This window comes from Hippocampus guttulatus, chromosome 7 (genome assembly GCF_054856545.1).
Source record: "Hippocampus guttulatus isolate MCC_2025c chromosome 7, RoL_Hgut_1.0, whole genome shotgun sequence".
NCBI lineage: Eukaryota > Metazoa > Chordata > Actinopteri > Syngnathiformes > Syngnathidae > Hippocampus > Hippocampus guttulatus.
Genome location: NC_141267.1, coordinates 4,838,399 through 4,857,514, shown reverse-complemented (window position 1 = coordinate 4,857,514; position 19,116 = coordinate 4,838,399). Strand labels below are relative to the sequence as shown.

The window sequence follows — 19,116 nt, the reverse complement described above, 5'->3', positions numbered from 1 at the left end:
CCCTCAGAACAACCACCCACACACGAATGCAGAAATGCACCAAACCAGAAGGCCAAAGTTAGTTCAACCCTTATAATGTAAAATGGCAGGTCACTTTGTTTGGCTCTCCTTTGCCGTCTCCCATTGAAACATTTGGTATTTGTGGCTGGAGAAAGCATCATGTATGCATCCTCCAGTTTGTTTTCATAACTTCCATTCAAGCATCATGTGGTCCTGACCGAACGGGTCCTTGCGTTATGTAAAAAAATAAAAAAAGCAGCCATGTGTGCTTATATATGTTTTTCCAACTTGGTTTCGGAAAATAGTTCAGCACAGTTAATGTTTTCAATGTCTGGTTGTTAGGGTAAACCTTGTCCCCGTTTTTCCCTCGCATGCCTGTTGGCTCGGAATTTGTACTTGGCATCTCTGTCTCCAGATATGTTGAAAATATCCTATGTGAGAATGTGCACATTGTTGTTTGGTAAGCTTGTGTCCATATAAGATAAGATAAGATAAGATAAGATAAGATAAGATAAGATATCCTTTATTAGTCCCACACTGGGGAAATTTACAGCCTCCAGCAGCAAGAATGTAGGCAGAAAGAAGAAGTTATGTTAGTCTGTGTGTGTTCTCAGTCCATCACGGACTACATAAACTTCTGTGAGGAGAACACCGTACCCACCAGAACTGTGCGGTGTTTTTCCAACAGCAAACCATGGATTAATACCGACATAAAGGCCCTCCTGAAGGAGAAGAAGAGAGCTTTTATGTCGAGAGACAGAGAGGAGCTGAAGGGCGTGCAGATTCGGCTGAGAAGAAAGATCAGGGAGGGGAAGAAGATATACAGGATGAAATTGGAGGACCAGTTGCTGGCCAACAATGTCGCTGGTGTCTGGAGGGGCCTGAAAACCATCTCAGGCCATGACAGCCCAAAGACATTGACTGAGAAGGACAAGAACTGGGCAGATGGACTGAACCGTTTTTTCAACCGTTTCGACCAGTCGTCTGTCCCTTCCCCCAACCACCAACTGCAACCACTCTCACTGAGGACTTCTTCTCCTCCCCCTCCTCTTTCGACCAGCTCTCATCTACCCTGCCTGTCCGTCACAACAGAGCAGGTGAGGAACCAACTGAGGAAGATGAATGTGAGGAAGGCAGCACGTCCAGACAAGATCAGTTCCCGGCTCCTCAGGACCTGCTCTGACCAGCTGTGTGACATTGTCCAGCACATGTTCAACCTGAGCCTGAAGCTGGGCAGAACTCCACAGCTGTGGAAAACTTCGTGCCTGGTCCCAGTGCCCAAGACCCCCCACCCTAAGGAGCTGAACAGCTACAGACCGGTGGCGCTGACGTCTCACCTGATGAAGACGCTGGAGAGACTCGTCCTCGCCCACCTTCGACCGCTGGTGAGCCCGGCACTGGACCCGCTGCAGTTTGCCTATCAGCCTGGCATCGGCGTGGAAGACGCCATTATCTACCTCCTCCACTCAGTGCTGTCACACTTGGAGAAGGCTGGGAGCACTGTGAGAATCATGTTCTTTGATTTCTCCAGTGCCTTCAACACCATCCAGCCCAACTTGCTGGGAGGCAAACTGCAGAACGCCGGAGTGGACCACCATCTCACAGCATGGATCACGGACTACCTCACAAATCGGCCGCAGTACGTGAGGTTGCAGAGCTGTGAGTCGGACAGGCTTCTCTGCAGCACTGGAGCGCCGCAGGGGACTGTTCTGGCTCCATTCCTGTTCATCCTCTACACCTCGGACTTCAGACACGCCACTCCAAACTGCCACCTTCAGAAGTTCTCCGATGACTCTGCGATTGTTGGCCTCATTACAGAGGGGGACGATCGGGAGTACAGGGGAATGACGAAGGACTTTGTGGACTGGTGCCAGCAGAATCTCCTCCAGATCAACCCTAGGAAAACTAAGGAGTTGGTTGTGGATTTCTGCAGGAAACAGTCCTCACCGGCACCGATGAACATCCAGGGTATGGACATAGAGAGGGTGACCTCCTACAAGTACCTAGGTGTTCTTCTGAACAACAAACTGGACTGGTCCACAAACACGGACAACCTGATTAGGAAAGGACAGAGCCGACTCTTCCTACTCAGGAAACTGAGGTCTTTTGGGGTTCAGGGGTCGCTCCTTAAGACTTTCTATAACTCGGTGGTGGCCTCGGCAGCATCTCAGCCCGGGACAGAAAGAGACTGGAGCGACTGGTCAGGAAGGCCAGTTCTGTCCTGGGTTGCTCCCTTGACACTCTGGAGGAGGTGGTCAACAGAAGGATGCTAACTAAGCTAAAAGCTATGATGGACAGTCCCTCCCACCCTCTCCAGCCCGCCCTGACAGCACTAGGTAGCTCCTTCAGCCAGAGACTGTTACACCCGCGCTGCAAGAAGGAGAGATACAGACGCTCCTTCCTACCAACTGCTGTCTGGCTGCTGAATAAAATATAGCACCAATAATATTTAATAATTAAATGATGTGGAAAACATCTGTAAATAGCACTGCGATTTATCCATTTTGTATTTATATTGCACTTAATTGGACGGTGTTTGTTTGTTTTTTCTTCTTCTTTCTGCCTACATTCTTGCTGCTGGAGGCTGTAAATTTCCCCAGTGTGGGACTAATAAAGGATATCTTATCTTATCTTATCTTCTTTTTGTGTATACCTGAGGTCCCAGCGATGTAATCATGTCCATCATCAGTCAATAAACCCTCGCAAAAATTACCACTCACAGGAATCACAATAGCCCCTTCTCCTCTTTTTATCATCAGCCAGTAATTATGTGCTCCGGTGAGAGGCATATAACTCCAATACTCTCTCACACACACACACACACACACACACACACACACATAGAAAATGCTTGATTACCAAACCTAATGGAACGCCTTGCTTTGTAAGAACATTGCATCAAGCAAAGACCCATATAATTGCTATCCATGTTAAGGACCGTGACATGCATTACCAGCATGACCATTGGAATTTATTACCCCCCCCCACACACACACACGCACCCCACATCCCTGCACCCCCCAACCCCCGTCGAACATTTTTAACCTACTTTTTCTTTCTTTGAATCTTGAAAGATTGACAAATTCAATAATATGAAGGAGGTCAGTGTTACTCCACAGGATACACACCCATCTACAAAAGTCTATATACACAGCCACCTCTAAAAGCAAGAGTGAGGCCAATTTCTGCTGAATTTGAGATTTTATTTCTGGTTTTTTTTGGTTTGGTTTGTTTATTGAACATAAAACATATATACAGTAATAATTTGACAGAAAATAAGGTAGATAAAAAAAGAAAGAAATCAATCTTCATACAACACAGTTATTATGTTCAAGGGAGTAGGAAGAAGTAAAAAACTTATCTAGTCCTACCCCGTTATGTGATTGTATCTAATAAATCATTTTTATATCAATCAGAAAAGAAAAAAGTAAGAAGAAAGAAGTCTCCATTAAGGCTCATACTTTACCCTTAACCGTGATATTTTTACAACTTTTGGTTTGTATCGGGATTATATACTTCCACACCCTGACACTCTTGTGTCAATTTTCTCTTGTATTCATAATGGATATTTATATACCTTTCTCTATTTATCAACTTAGTTCTGATTTATCATTATATTTAATGTTTTGAATTTATCATTTTAACTCTGATTGATGTAGGTTGTTTGTACTATTTTTTTGAATTTGTTTTTGAACTCAGCAAGCGATTTACTCATTTTCAGGTCCGTTTCGAGATTATTCCACAGATTAACGCCTTTGATAGATACACTTCTTTGCTTGATGTTTGTTCTTGTTTTGAGTTTTTTGAATAAGTTGGTACCTCTTAAATCATAGCTGCTTTCTCGAATTTCGAAAAACTTCTGAATGTTTTGGCAGAGCAGGTTATTGTGTGCTTTGTACATTAATTGGGCGATTTTAAAGTCAACCAGGTCATAAAATTTCATCGTATTTAATTTGATAAATAGTGGATTTGTGGGTTCCGTATATTTTGATCTATTAATAATTCGAATTGCTTTTTTTTGTAGGTTGAGAATAGGGAGTGTGTTTGTTTTGCAGGCATTTCCCCATATTTCCACACAGTAGGTCATATATGGTAATAATAATGAAGTGTATAATGTATACAAAGATCTCTTATTTAGCACTTCCTTGGTTTTGTAGAGGATCCCTACGGTTTTGGCTATTTTTCTTTTTACGTTATCGATATGTGGCTTCCAACATAGTTTTGAGTCTATTACTAATCCGAGAAACTTGGTTTCATACGCTCTTTCTATCTCAATTGAGTTTACCATAATTTTAGCTTGGTGTTTGATTGGTCTTGTGCCAAAAACAATTAACTTCGATTTTTTCAGGTTAAGTGACAATTTATTTCTGTCGAACCAGTTTTTTAATTTGTTTAATTCGTTTTCTACGGTTGTCAGGAGCTGTTTCAGATTTATTCCAGAACAGTAGAAAGTTGTATCATCAGCAAATAGGACACATTTAAATTGTTTTGAGACCTTGCAGATATCATTTATATATAAGATGAATAGTTTTGGACCAAGCACTGACCCCTGAGGAACTCCGTGAGTGATTTTTAGTTGATTCGTTTTTTTATTGTTGAGTTGCACGTACTGATATCTGTTTTCTAAATAACTTTTTATCCATTTATAAGCTACACCTCTAATGCCGTATCTTTCTAGTTTTTTCAATAATATACCGTGATCTATTGTGTCAAAAGCTTTTTTTAGATCTAGGAAAACCCCAACAGTAAATTCTTTGTTGTCTATATTAGTGGCTAATGCTTCCACAAACTCCATAACTGCCATTGAGGTGGTCCGTTTTTCCCTGAAGCCATATTGATTCTCACTTAACAGCGCATGCTTTTGTATAAAGCTATCAAGTCTGCGAGAAAATAGTTTTTCTAATATTTTTGAAAATTGTGGTAGTAGTGATATTGGTCTATAATTTGTAAACCGATGTCTTTCTCCACTTTTATAGATTGGAATAACTTTAGCAATTTTCATTTTTGATGGAAAGATACCAGCTTTGAATGACAGGTTGCATATGTGCGTGAAAGGTCGCACTACATATTCTATAATCTGCTTTATTATTGTCATGTCAATATTAAAGCAATCAGTTGACTTTTTATTTTTAAAAGTTTTTATAATATTTGATACTTCTTCTTGTTTTACAGCAGTAAGGAACATCGTGGAGGAGTTTTTTTCTACATATCTATCTATTTCAAACAAGTTTGTTGGATCAGGAATTTGTTTTGCTAGGTTACTGCCGATGTTGACAAAATACTCATTAAATTCAGTTGCTATTTCTGCAGTTTTTTCCAAAATAGTATTTTTGCCTTTGATAAAATACTCTGGATAATACATTTTTTTAGGACTATTTCTGATTACTTGGTTAAGTATCTTCCATATTTCTTGTTACTTCTAGGCATTTACAACGATAAAACATCACAAGTATGATGTAATGTTGACTTGCAATTCCCTTGCTTTCAAAAACTGCATTAAGCCTGTGACCCACTTACATCTTTTGTTTTGTATTATTCTTTTGTGATGCTGTTCCAGGGTTTCTTTCTCTGTTGCCCTTTTCAGTTATTCGATTTGCTCTCTAGGGTTTTAGTCTGGAGATGTAATCGGTCTGTCTAAAGCCCACCACCTTTTTCCTCTTCTCTTGCTGCATGATAAAAGCTCACCAAATTACCGCGGTTGCATCTTTCTTTAAAGTGGTACACAATACTTCCGAAAGTAGCTGATGGTGTCGTGGTACACTCGACTGATTTGTGTGCAGGCAGCGTGGGATCAGTTCCCACTCGGTGACGGTGTGGGTGTGAATGGTGGTTTGTCTCGATAAGTGCCCTGCGACTGACTGGCGACCAGTTCAGTGTGTACGTTTGCCTTCTGCCCGAAGTCAGCTGGGATAGGCTCCAGCAACTCCCCACATCCCTCTTCAGGATAAGCGGTGTTGAAAATGCATGAGTTGATGGATACTTCTTCTGAGTTGATTTTGCTGCCATCATTGTCAATTTCGTGACCGCGTCCCAAGAAGAAGCCAAGGCAAGCTGAAACCATGACAGAACCTTGATTTTAACTTTCATTCTTCAGGTGACCAGAATCTTTTGTTGCTTTGGCCGCCAAATTATCAAACTGAAATCGTTTGGAAATCTCTTTAGAAAAGGCACCTCACGTTTTGCGTAAAAAATAAATAAATATATAAATCACTTCGTAATTTATTCCTTCATCAGATTTGGCACTTACCTACAACCTCTTGGATTCAAGGATGAATGTAATAGATTCTATGAAGATTGAAATTACAACTTTATTAAACAAATGTCCGTATAAAACTGTGGGACCTTATGTAATGATCAGTGTAACTTATATCTTCTATTATTTCAACCGTTTTTGGCTGTGACTCAAACTCAGGAACAGAGAAGATAGACTAGTACAAGGCTCATCAACCTGGTTGTCATGGGCAACAGGTAGACCCCGAGGACCACGTGAGTAACCTACAAATAGCTCACTTGTGATGGATCATTGTGTTTTCTGAGGAATCATCGGCAGAGATTGTATAGGGGGAAAAAGTGTTGCATATTGATATTTATCTGTTTCCGAATGATTGTCAGAAATCATTAAGCTTATCAGCGTCTTCCTGTGAATGAACCTCATTATTGATAATAACATAACATTATGAAAGGTAATGTGAGCACATTTGTAAGTGTGTAATCAACTGGTAGCTCTTCACAATCATTACCCATTGCTGTTTCAAGGTGGGTTGCTGTTTTAGTGGGGTTTTGTGGGCGAGTTAATCACAGGACTCATGCAGTATTAAAAAATAATAATAATAAAAGAAACACCTATTCAGACTCACATTCACACCAATGAGAAATTTAGAGTCTTCAAGATTCCAACACATATTTAATGTATCGTGATCTTAACGTCATCATCTACATATACTTACAGAGTTGTGAGCCCGTCTGAATTTCTTTTGCAGAAAGCTTTTATTCTTTGCTGAGGTTCCTCCCATGGCCGCAGCATGATTTCCATCTCAACCATGGTGTACATAACATGGGCTGATTAAATCTATCACTTTTGAAATCTATCAGCCGACGCGTTTTCATCAACATGGCAAGTTCGACTTGTGCTTTAATGTCGTTTTCGGTCTAGAGGTTTTTTTTTTGTTTGTTTGTTTTTTAACTTTGAGGGTTAGCAAGTTCATCCTGGCACATTGTCTGCCGGAAGTTTGATTCTGTTTGGACAAGGTGTAGAATCAGTGCGCATGTACATAAAAAACATTTCACTCAGGTGCGAGAGTTATGAACCATACTCACTCACACTTGGATCTGGAATTTGCACTGCATAGCCATCTGTACAGTGAAGTGAAAACATTCTCGCATGGGAAACTTGTTGTTTTCACTCACAAGTACAGCCACAGTCAAGTTTGCACATAGGCGTTCATTCTTTGCAAGCTTAAGTTTCCATGTCGAAGCAAAGGCAATGCCGGGGGATATTTTCCGACTGCATCTCGCACCCAATGAAGTCATAATATCCAGAATCCCGAGAATGTCAGGAATGATGAGGTTTAAGAGCTTTGAGCAGCACTACATGTTATCAGATGGAAGGAGGCTGATTGAAATGTGCGAAGTTGTAATGTGATCCATTGCAGAGCTGAAGTGAAAGGTGGGTTGTGTTGGTATGCTTCTTTTCCCTTTTGTGATTCATTTTTGGGACAAGCCACAACAGAAATTTTCTTTGGGATCAAATTTATGAAGATTACACAATTATTGTCAAATACAAAGTATATCCTCATTCAACCCCAACCCATTTGCCTGGATTTAAGTTGATAACAAAGGATATGCTTCCTGTCTCTGAAATCACGACACAAGGAGAACGACTTCACAAATCCGCATGTCACCAGTGAAATAGAGGCTCTGTTCTCAAAGGTGACATAGGGCAAGTGTGCTTAATCTAAATCTTTGCGATAACCCCTTTCTAAACCCTGAATTGATTTTAGACAAAGTTGGACCCCAGTCCCATGTAATCATCCCAATACAATCATCGTTTCACTTATTAATGAGAGGCATCGGGATTCTATTCAGGAAGCATATGTTTCAAAATGTCAATGCATACTTGACAAACAAGCCTAAACTAAGTGTATTGTGGGGTGGTACTGATTAGAAATCTGATATTAAAAAAGGGAATGCACGACTGCTAAACCTCTAGGTTGAGAATTCTAGGTTTAGAACCTTGCAGAAATGTATTCAGTGTATCAAATCTAAACCAGCCAAATTGGACTCCTCAAGACTGTTAGGGTGGTTCTGTTTGTGAACAACAGATGGCACTGTAGGGCTCTTCCTGCAGTGGCACACCTGTTGGTCATTGTGTCATTAGTGAGTGTTTCTGTTAAAAGGACTCCCTGCCCAACCAGTAGGTGTCGGGTCATTGTGTTTGTCATTGTTTGTATCTGCTCGTGTTTGTTTGCGTTTGTATTTTTGTTAAATACATCTTGTTAAGTCCACCCTACTCCTCCCTGCTTCCCTGCTTTTTGGGGTCCTCTACTCTACCACCTCGCAAATGTGACAGAAGGCCCCTACTAGAAAAATGAACCCCGTGGGACCAGAGGCCTGGCCTCACTCACTGCCGCCCATCCAACGGCTCCGGCGGCGCAAGTGTTGCGGCTGCCCGCTCTGACTCCGGCGGCGCAACTGTTGCAGCTGACCCCCCCGAATCCGGCAGCTCTCCGTTCCTGTTCCCGGCAGCGCAAGTGTTGCGGCCACCCTCCGTTCCTGTTCCCGGTGGCGCAGGTTTTGCGGCCGCCCTGCGTTGCTGTTCTTGGCGGCGTAAGTGTTGCGTCCGCCTCTCCATTTCCGACGAGCCACATCCAGTTGCCTCGAGTCCAGTCGTGTCTGGCTGGCCCAGCCAAATCAAGGCAAGCCATTGGGTGACTTTTTGGGACGTTTGGGATCCGCCCCTTGAGGCAGGGGTACTGTTATGGTGGTTCTGTTTGAGACTAACAGGTGGCACTGGAGGGCTCTTCCTGCAGTGGCACACATGTTGGTTACTGTGTAATTAGTTCGTCTTTCTGTTAAAAGGACACCCTGCCCGACCAGTGGGTGCCGGGTCATTGTGTTTGTCATTGTTTGCCTCTGCTCGTATTTGTTTGTATTTTTGTGAAACACATCTTATTAAGTCCACCTACTCCTCTCTGCCTCGCTGCTTTTTGGGTTGTTTACCCAAATCCCCCACCCCTTGCGGTCGACTTGAAACCAGTCCGCTGGCTCCAAGTCGATTGCTATCGACATATTGGGCACACCGCCTTAAAAACAGAGGTAATTCGCTGACTAGTTTAGCGTTTAGCGCCGTTGTTTGCGCATGAATGGTGATTCAGTCATTTGATGGGTTGCCCTCTATGTCAATCAAGGAACGGGATTGATGATAGGCTGACTATTACGTTCTGTGTACTTAGTGCCGTAGTTTGAATGACATTGCCACAACTGAGGCGTTTTCGATGCTTGTCGTGTGAAAGCCTGGGAGCCGCATTGAACTAGTCAAAGAGCCGCATGGGGCTCGCGAGCCGTGGATTGGCCACCACTGATCTGGAATGTATTGTAATGATTACCGGTAAAGAAGCCACTCAGTTATTTTTTTTGAAAGACGAGATGTTCCGATGTCCAGACAAGCTGAGTGGGTGGGAGACCACGATTGGTCGTCTTTATTTCTTCTCTCTTTTATAGGGATCAGGCAGAGATGTTTGCTATTCCCTCAAGTGTCTGGAAAGTGGGTTGTTTCCATTACAGTCTGTCTCGTTGCACTGCAGCAGTGGTAATGTTATTGAGTGGAAGCTCAGGGGTGTTCTGTGGCCTTGTGAGTGCAGTCCACAGCAGTGCACGGTAGAGGAAGGCCATCATAGACGCACATATGGGTTAGATTTGGAGCTTCAAAGACTAAGTGGGAATGAACTAACTACTGGCAAAGTTATCCTAAGGTTAAGAAAAATTGATGGCATTGACTTTAAATTAACTCAGAATTCTAAGAACTTCGTACTCGTTGAATTGGTTCTGCTTATTGATTTCTGTCTGAACCTAAGGTTACTTTTTTGAGTGAAGTAGTGATGAACTTATCACATGTTCCTTCAGGAGCGGCTATAGCCTGGGAGGTAGAGCGGGTTATCCATTACCCAAGAAGTTTTGGCAGTTTTACCCTTTCATGCACCCTGAAACCTGATAACATGATAAGCTGTCCACTGTAGTTACCGCTGTCCCTGAAAGGGTTAAAACTATGGCCGAGTCATGGATCGTTGGGCAAGAAACCTCACCCTCCTTACCTCCAGTGTCACCCACACTGGTGTTCAGCTGGGTGTGAATGTTTGGTGGTGGTCGGAGAGGCCGTAGGTGCATACTGGCAGCCATGCCTACCTCAAGGGATTTGTGGCTTCAGAACAGGGCTGCCACAAATCATTATTTTGTTAGTTGACTAATTACCAACAGTTATAGTGTTTTGTCGACTAATCGGATCATATATAAATAGCGGCATACCACATATATAACCATCACTATCTTACACTTTGTATTCTTTAAGGCAGGTATTTAACCTTTATCCAAAATGTTTTTTTTTTACTTCACTAGTATTCATAATTTGATCTACGCAATCAAAATGTGATAGGCGCCTGAAACGTTTAAAAAAACAAAAACAGTAAATTAGTATGTTGTAATGAACTAGGAAAGCTACTTTTTTATTGTTGCTCTTGAGGGCATATGGCAAATATGTTATGTTGTGTTCATTTGAGTGCTGCTATGTCTGAGTTCATGAAGCCTGTTTGTCCAAATGCCAGCTTCCAGACACAACAGTCCCTGTGCCAGAAATGAAATCAGGCATCAGCCACAAAATGCTTCCTTTTTAGTGCTCGTTTATCACCGCCGTATTGCCATGAAAGAGGGGTGTGTCACAGCCGAGGCTGACAGCCAGCGTGAAAAGCGAACGCGTGAGACAAAGCAGAAAAGCGAAAACTGGAGACAAGGCAGACTCAACAGAAAAACTGTGCCAAATCAATAAATATAAATAAACGCATCATCAACTATTAAATTAATTGTCGACATTGTCGTGACTAGTCGACTAATCTTGGCAGCCCTACGACAGAATGTAGTTTATCACCACTCAGAGCATGAACATGTAAGAGCATGAACAATGCATCCAAAAGTGAAGCATCTTTGAGTTTCCAGAAAAGCACCATACAAAATTGACGCATACATCCCATCTCTCAATAGGATATCATATGCAACTTTTCAACAATGTGCTAAATAACACCAGCTGGCAAAACTGATGTCCTTACTTACACAATGGACAGGAAGACAATTCAACCACAGCAGCAATTAGCATTCACAATTTGGTCAATGTAACCAAATGGTGAAGGTCGTATGGTGACCTTTAGACAGAGCACATATAGTCGTTTTTCAGGTCTGCTCCATCTGTCCTGCTCAACTTTGGTTCAAGGATCCATTATGTCCATCATGACGTTTTGGGTAAATATATTATGGAAAATCATCTTCCTGCTCTGCTTATAAACAGTGCGTCGACATACTGCATGGATCATCTTGCTGTTGGGATCATAAATTGAGACGATGTCTGATTTTGAGACAAATTCAGAATTCGCTTTTGATTGACTGTCAAACCAGTCCTTGCATATAATCTCTTCTTGGAAGTAAAGGAAAGTTTACTTAACTCGATGGAGAGGTGGAGTTCTTCGAAAACGTGACCCTATTTCAGCCAGAAATCTTGCATTGGACACCAGTGACATCATTATTGATGAGCCAAAATGCACACTGTCTTCTTTTATTTACAGTATTCATTAAATCATTTTCAATTAAAAGCATGTTGATTTATAAACTGATTTATGCTACAAATGCATTTTGCAATTGATGATGTGATGGGTCACTTGATAGATAGATGAACAGCAATAGTAGATCACATGGTTTTGTTTTGTTTTTGTTTTTTGTTCAGGCAAATGACCAGATCTGTCCCGGCTGGTTAGCATCTGACTGCTTGCTTCATGCAACAACGGAAAACAACTGTCCGGAAAAGCCCATCATTGCCAATATTTGGGAAATCTTTTGGCCCATTGTTTTTTCCCCTTTCAAGTTTAGAACGCACAATCCTATTCCTGGTTTTCCACTTCATACCCTTGCTTGCATCTCACATTACAGGGATGTTGTGGGAAATCCCTCATAATAGGCTTTTAGTCTAGTCTTTGCCGGGCAAACCGTCATGCTCTTTTCTCTTTTCCACTTTGGGACCCATCCATCACATTCTTTCAAAAACGTGGGCGTAACCATGTGGTATGATGGTGTTTTTTTGTTTTGTTTTGTTTTTTCAGTGGAACACACTCCAGGCTGTTTTTAGTATTCTAAATAAAGCAAAAAGAATCAACCGTGGGTACATTTGAGAAAATGATAATGCAGATATGAAAAGGCATCAAGATATTTTCTTGAATTTTGCCACAGCATGCTCCAAAGTTTTGAAAGGTGGTGAGATGCTGAAGTGATATCAGCTTGCAACAAGCGGCACCGACAATGGATAAATAAGGATTTTGTTTTGCACTGGCAAAAACAGGCACTGGCAAAAACCGTTGCCAGGGCCTCTCATATCCAGTGAGGTCAGCATTCTCTGACTCTATTTGGGTTCCTTTCTTCACAACCTATGAGGTTCCTCTTTCTTCAAACGACAACACGCAATAAAGGGAACCCCTGTTTCGGAAGAAAGTGATCAAAAGGGAAGCCTTCATCGAGAGATGAATCTTGACCTGTTTGTTTTTTTTCCTGTCTGTTGATCAAATGATTTTCTTCGGTTCTTGAATCCTTCCTAAAGCTCTAGTCTAGACTTTCTCCACTGAACACAACAAACCCCGTTTGTCTCCGCACATGGTAGGTCCTGCTCCAAGACCCATCATTTCAAACCATCCGTTCTGAGTATGTTTGATGAGACATTCGCTTCTGCAGCACACACTGGACCTCACGAATGTGGAAACAACTTTGATACGTGGGAGGGTTTGGTATTTTTGCTTTGGTTTGGAGAGGCCTCAACTGGCAGCTCTGATACAAACACAATGGGAATTCCTTCCCATAGTCTCAATTGAATTGTCTCTGCTACATGTGAGGAGGGTGCCAAGTACTCATTCCGTAAGGGTAATAAGCACTGGTTAACCACAGCGCTCGGAAAGCCTGACCGGTGATGGGGAAAATAACTTCTTATGACAGTTGTCAGGCCTTCCACTTTCCATTCATTTAGTCCTCTAACACGACCATATGTGCTTCCAAAAACCATGCCTGGCAGATGCGCACTCAACCACGTGACAGTCACGCAACACTTTTTTCTTTACTACAACTAGGTTCAAGCCGTTCAAGAGTCTGTAGTGAACACCTGTCCCCATTTTGTTTGAAGGTCAGATAATCGTAAATCATCAATCAACTTCCAGTGTATATTCTTGTTTTTATCATCTTTGCCTTCTCTTACTGCATTCTCCCCCCACCCCCCTTCCAAAAAGGTAAAAACTGCACACACACAGTTATTCCTTTTATGCTGGCAGAAACTAGGTTGTGTGATGTCTGCTAAGCATGTGACAATATGGCATGTTCGTACTGCATACATTTCCCCCCATTTTTGAGAGCAATATGAAGATAAGATAAGAAAAGATAAGAAAACCTTTATTAGTCTCGCAATGGAGAAATTCCCAATTCACAGCAGCAAAGTTATGAAAGGAACAACAAAATATAGGAGCTGCTGGAAAGGCAGCCACTCTCGCGGCGCCATTTTGAAGTCAAAATAACAAAAATAACACAACACAACACATAGGACACAAACAGTCGTGCAATCTTCACCACTATTCTGCATACACTTTGTTGTCTGAAGCAGTTATAGATGAAAGAGGAGAGGATCAAAGTGTCCTTTCACCAGTGGATCAGAGACGTCATGCTGAAAAATGTGCACACGAATGAGATCAATAATGAAATCAATGTTTTGAAGGAAACTGAAAGACCAAAAGCATTATAGCTGCTGAATGGAATTATTGAAGAAACTTGCAATCTCAGTTACTTTTCAAATCCAGTGGTAAAGTAACTAAGTCACTTGTAAAATCAAGTAGTCGGTAAAGTAACTAAGTCACTTGTAAAATCAAGTAGTCGGTAAAGTAACTTGTTTCAGGCAACCCTGCATGTGTCATGTCCTTAATATACATGATTTTAGTTTTGGAATGAGCTTTGTCAATGTAAACACTTTTTTTTTTTTCTGCAATGCATAACAACCTTTTATTCCACATTTGCAATTATCAACCAAATAAATAAATAAACTCTAAAGCTTTGCGTTGTTGGCTTTGCTACTTTCTCACAGATAAACTTCGACGGTGGTGTCCAAGGAACATCGTGTTGAATATTCCTCTTTGCAGTCTTTGTATCCCATGAGTCCTAAATGAAAGTAGTCGGAGAGTGCAGTGCGTTTGGCTTAAATGGCTCCTTCTCTGAAGGCAGGCTGCCAAGTCCTTGTGGTTGATGTGGTGTGAGGGTCTCCGGTCCTCCAACTGTTAACTGTGCTTGGCTTCATTTTGACCTACTTCTCAACAATTTATGTAATGCTGTGAAGCAAGGTGGGAGTGTTGCGTGATGGGAGGGTGTCATGACTTGGTTAACCACAGGTATGTTCCTACTACATACACCAAGGATTGTTTTGGGTTCGGCAAGGGCATGCCATGGAGAGTCTGCTTTTGCGTGCTACTCAATGAGAAGTTGGCATCACGGAATTAGCTTGCTGTGACAGGGTACCCGTGTTTTGTCTTAAACTGGGTATAATGAGTGCTTTCAGCCTGCTCCTTATCCGATTTTGAGGCAGACGCAATTATAAATTGGGCCCAATTTTAAGACCATATTTCCATCCAAATCATATTTTTAAACAATTATCTAGCTCATAAGATCACTGATTTTTTTTCAGTCAATGTGTGTAATACATTAATTCTGCACAGACTAGGTGTGATTATGCACGGGGACGCTTGTTTGTTTCTATGTGCCCCGCGATTGGCTGGCAACCGGTTCGGGTCGTACCCCGCCTACTGCCGAAGTCAGCTGGGATAGGCACACACACCAATATGTATTTATTTATTTATTTAACATAATCTGAACCGCTTTATTTACACGAGTGTCACGGGTGTGCTGGGATCTGAACTGGTTGCTAGCGAATCACAAGGCAGTACAAAGGAAATGTAGAAGCAAAATGTTCCAAGAACTGTACAGGAAACCTGCTGCAAAAAAAGGCATGTGTTTTTTACTCTTCCAGAAAGCCGAGGATGAATCTTGGGAATGCAGTTGTTCCCTTCATAACGCACTTTGTTCTAACAGACAGACAGTCCTTTTTAGCAGAATGTGATATCCTAAGTTACCAGGGGAACAATAAAGTACAGAAAGGGTCCATAAAAAGCCGAAATAACAGGCTGGTTCTTTTGGCTCTGTCTCCCTTGTATTGAGATAGAACATCAGGAATGTGGCTCCAAACCAACTTGTTGGAAAAGACCTTAATGAATTTTAAAAGCCCTAAAGGGCCTTTCTCATTCAAAGCAGGGTGCAGGCTTGCCTTGTGTTGCCAAGCCAAACTCGAAGAAAAAAAGGAGGCTGAATGGGACAAGGAGGGGCCTGCAAAATGAGTTGGCACCCAGGGAGGGTGAGCCGTTGGGTGTTTCTCACATTGAAGATCACAGCTCGGGGTGCCAGTTGGAGCATTTCTGACCCTGCCACAAAGCATGATCGGGGAATGTGGGAGACAAAAAAAAAGAGGGAATAAACAAGGCGGGTCTGAGAATGGAGGACTAAGAGGGTAAACAAGGCTTTTCTCTTGGGAAATCTTATCAGTCATGGCAGCAACTGAACCACAGTCATATTTTGATATTACTCATGATTGAAATTGTGTAGTCTTTAAAAATTCATCTTAGATGGCACACTCTAATGAAGGTGAATACTTTGTTTTGACACTAAATGTCTTCGTTCGATTTCTGGTCCCATGTGGAGGGACAAATGCTCTTTACCACAGATACAATTCTGGCTTCACATGGTGGTAGGGTAAACATGGGGCTAAAAATCCTTTGTCTCTTATCACCTCCAATGATGTCAGGGGAAATGCCTTTGGTGCGCGTAGTGGACTACAATAGGAATAATACACCTATTGATTTCAATGGCTGGTGCCACGACATATCAAGGAAAATATGAATCATCTATAAATGAACTGAAAACAGGAAGAGAAATAATTATTTTCTGAGATCAACTGCTGATATGGCTCCCAACAATGGATGACTTGTAATTTACACGGAAACACGTGCATATTCACTTGTGTATTGTTATTTGGAAAGTGCATGGCAGTCTACCTGTATGAGCTAATTCTGCAGCCTTTCTGAAGCAAAAAACATTGGCTTGGCCAAAAAGCACAATGAACAGGCTGAGGTCATAATGAGATAGGGCTTGTGGAAACACTGATGCTCTCACTAACATGCCTGCCCTTGGAAACTACTCCTGTAGGACCCCCCCAAATTAGGACAGTAAAATCACACTGGGCGGTCAGAGCAGCAGATCAGCCATGGAGCAGCCAAACAAAGACCTGCTCGCCTCAAGGTTTGAGTTCATGTAGAGGACACACAGCTAAACACTGACATTTCTCTTTTTCGCTCTCAGGAACGCATTTCAAAATATATCCTAATATCAATCTTTTCTTGTCATCTCTTTTCCAACAAATACCGAAGAGAAAGATGAAGAAGGCTGACAAAGAACGTGAGGGCAGGAGAATGCGTTTTAAGTTAAAGCAAATGTTCTTTTATCTCGAATCAACACTTGATAATCTGTAAAACATACTTCTAAAATGACATAATTTCATGGCTCATTACAATGATGTCATTGCAAAAAAAAAAAAAGGATTTCTTTCATAGCATCTGCTCTCACAGGAACCAACATGCTGTGCCGTGAAATAATACAGCAAGGGCTTTTCAGAAGTATTTTCTTCATTCTGTTTACGGCTTGTTAACGAAGCTACATAACATTTACCCTGAAGATAAACGTTTTCTTGGAGCGTTTTTCAGTGAGATTACGCTTCCATTGATTTCTGATATGCGTTGTTGATGTATTTTGGTTTGTGTCCTTATGTGTCCAGACGGAGGCGATGAAAGGTGCCCTGAAGGATGTGAATCTAAACATAGTGGAAATGATTGATGAGAATGCCACATTGGATGGAGGAGATGTCCTATTCACAGGTAAATGAAATATCCGTGATCTCGGATGCAATCATATTATTCATCAGGCCCAAGATGCCTTTCCATCGACATGATTACATTCCCATTTGAATTTTCATTTTCTTATTTATTTGTGTGTGCGTGCATGTGTCTCTGCATGTGTGTGGGGAGGATTTGTGTGCTTCGATAGTGGTCCAAATGCACCAAATTATTTCTCTTCAAATTCACTTTGTGCATGGTTTTGATTTTGTCATGAGCATTCATGTGCATCCCAAAAAAATGAAAGGAATTGAAAAAGTCAAAAGTTCAAAATGGCAGTTCTGCACCCTTTATCTGCAACGCTCCCGTTTTTATTTATTGGTTGGTGAAGATATATGCTGTGAAGGTTTCATGCAGATGTTACAGTATGTGACTGTTGGTGGAAAGGGGAATGGCAGCTGCATTGATCAGCAGGTGAGCATGTCAAAAACAATTTCAACTGCACAACACAAAAAATAATTTATTTATAGCAGAAAAAGTGTGCTTCCATCTACACATTTTCACTTCAAAGGTAACACATCAGTTTGGGCTGAGCAAGTAAAGGCGGACTCTGTAAGACAGAATGCCTGACCAAAGGGTGTTGTCAATCATTTGCGGACACGCAATGCAGCTCTGCAGGGAGTTTCCATTGTACATTAAAAACAAAAAAATAGAATATGAAACTGGGCAACCTTGAGTCAGGGCTCGAGACTAACTTTTTTCACTGGATGCTCTGGATGCTTTTTTTTCTTGGTTGAACCAGCATTTAAGGTGGGTGTACCAAAATTTTCAACTGCATCACTGTGTCACAGTTTAACAACTTTAAATCATGAAGAAAAAAATGTCTATTCATCCGTTCATCCATTGTCTGATCCGTTTATCCTCACAAGGGTCACGGGTGTGCTGGAGCCTATCCCAGCTGTCTTCAGGTAGTAGGCGAGGTACACCATGAACTGGTTGCCAGCCAGTAGCAGGGCACACATAGACAAAAAAAAACATTTGTGCTCACACTCACACCTAGGGACAATTTAAGAGGGTTAGCACGTTTTTGGAATGTGGGAGGAAACCAGGGTCCTGGGAGAAAAGCCAATAGTCACGGGGAGAGCATACATACTCCACACAAAAAGGTGGAGTATGTATGTACAGTATCTGCATATACCTAAACACACACGTTATTTAGATATACAGTCTATATTCATTCATTCATTTTCCAATCCGCTTTATCCTCACAAGGGTCTAACCACTGGCCCACCGGGCTGCCCTACAGTCGATCGATCTATCTATCTATCTATCTATCTATCTATCTATCTATCTATCTATCTATCTATCTATCTATCTATCTATCTATCTATCTATCTATCTATCTATCTATCTATCTATCTATCTATCTATCTATCTGTCTGTCTGTCTGTCTGTCTGTCTGTCTGTCTGTCTGTCTGTCTGTCTGTCTGTCTGTCTGTCTGTCTGTCTGTCTGTCTGTCTGTCTGTCTGTCTGTCTGTCTGTCTATCTATCTATCTATCTATCTATCTATCTATCTATCTATCTATCTATCTATCTATCTATCTATCTATCTATCTATCTATCTATCTATCTATCTATCTGGCTGATCTCAAGAAGTCCTATCAGTGGCTAGAGAGGGCTGGCCTGAAGGACAGCACAGAGGCACTCATCCTGGCTGCTCAGGAGCAGGCCCTGAGCACCAGAGCCATCGAGACCCAGATATACCATACCAGACAAGACCCAAGGTGTAGGTTGTGCAAAGAGGCACCTGAGACAATCCAACACATCACTGCAGGGTGTAAGATGCTGGCAGGGAAAGCCTACATGGAACGCCATCACCAGGTGGCTGGCATAGTCTACCGA

The 19,116-nt window shown here is 41.8% G+C and overlaps 1 protein-coding gene across 2 annotated transcripts in view; it reads left to right on the top strand.

The window, feature by feature from the left end:
- Window positions 1-19,116, top strand: part of ddah1 (dimethylarginine dimethylaminohydrolase 1) — an 84,482-nt gene that overhangs the window by 41,867 nt on the left and 23,499 nt on the right. For both annotated transcript variants that reach the window (XM_086116373.1, XM_086116372.1), the window contains exon 2: window positions 17,156-17,255. In XM_086116373.1, coding sequence (XP_085972499.1) covers window positions 17,156-17,255 — 100 coding nt within the window. The remainder of the gene's footprint in view (window positions 1-17,155; window positions 17,256-19,116) is intronic.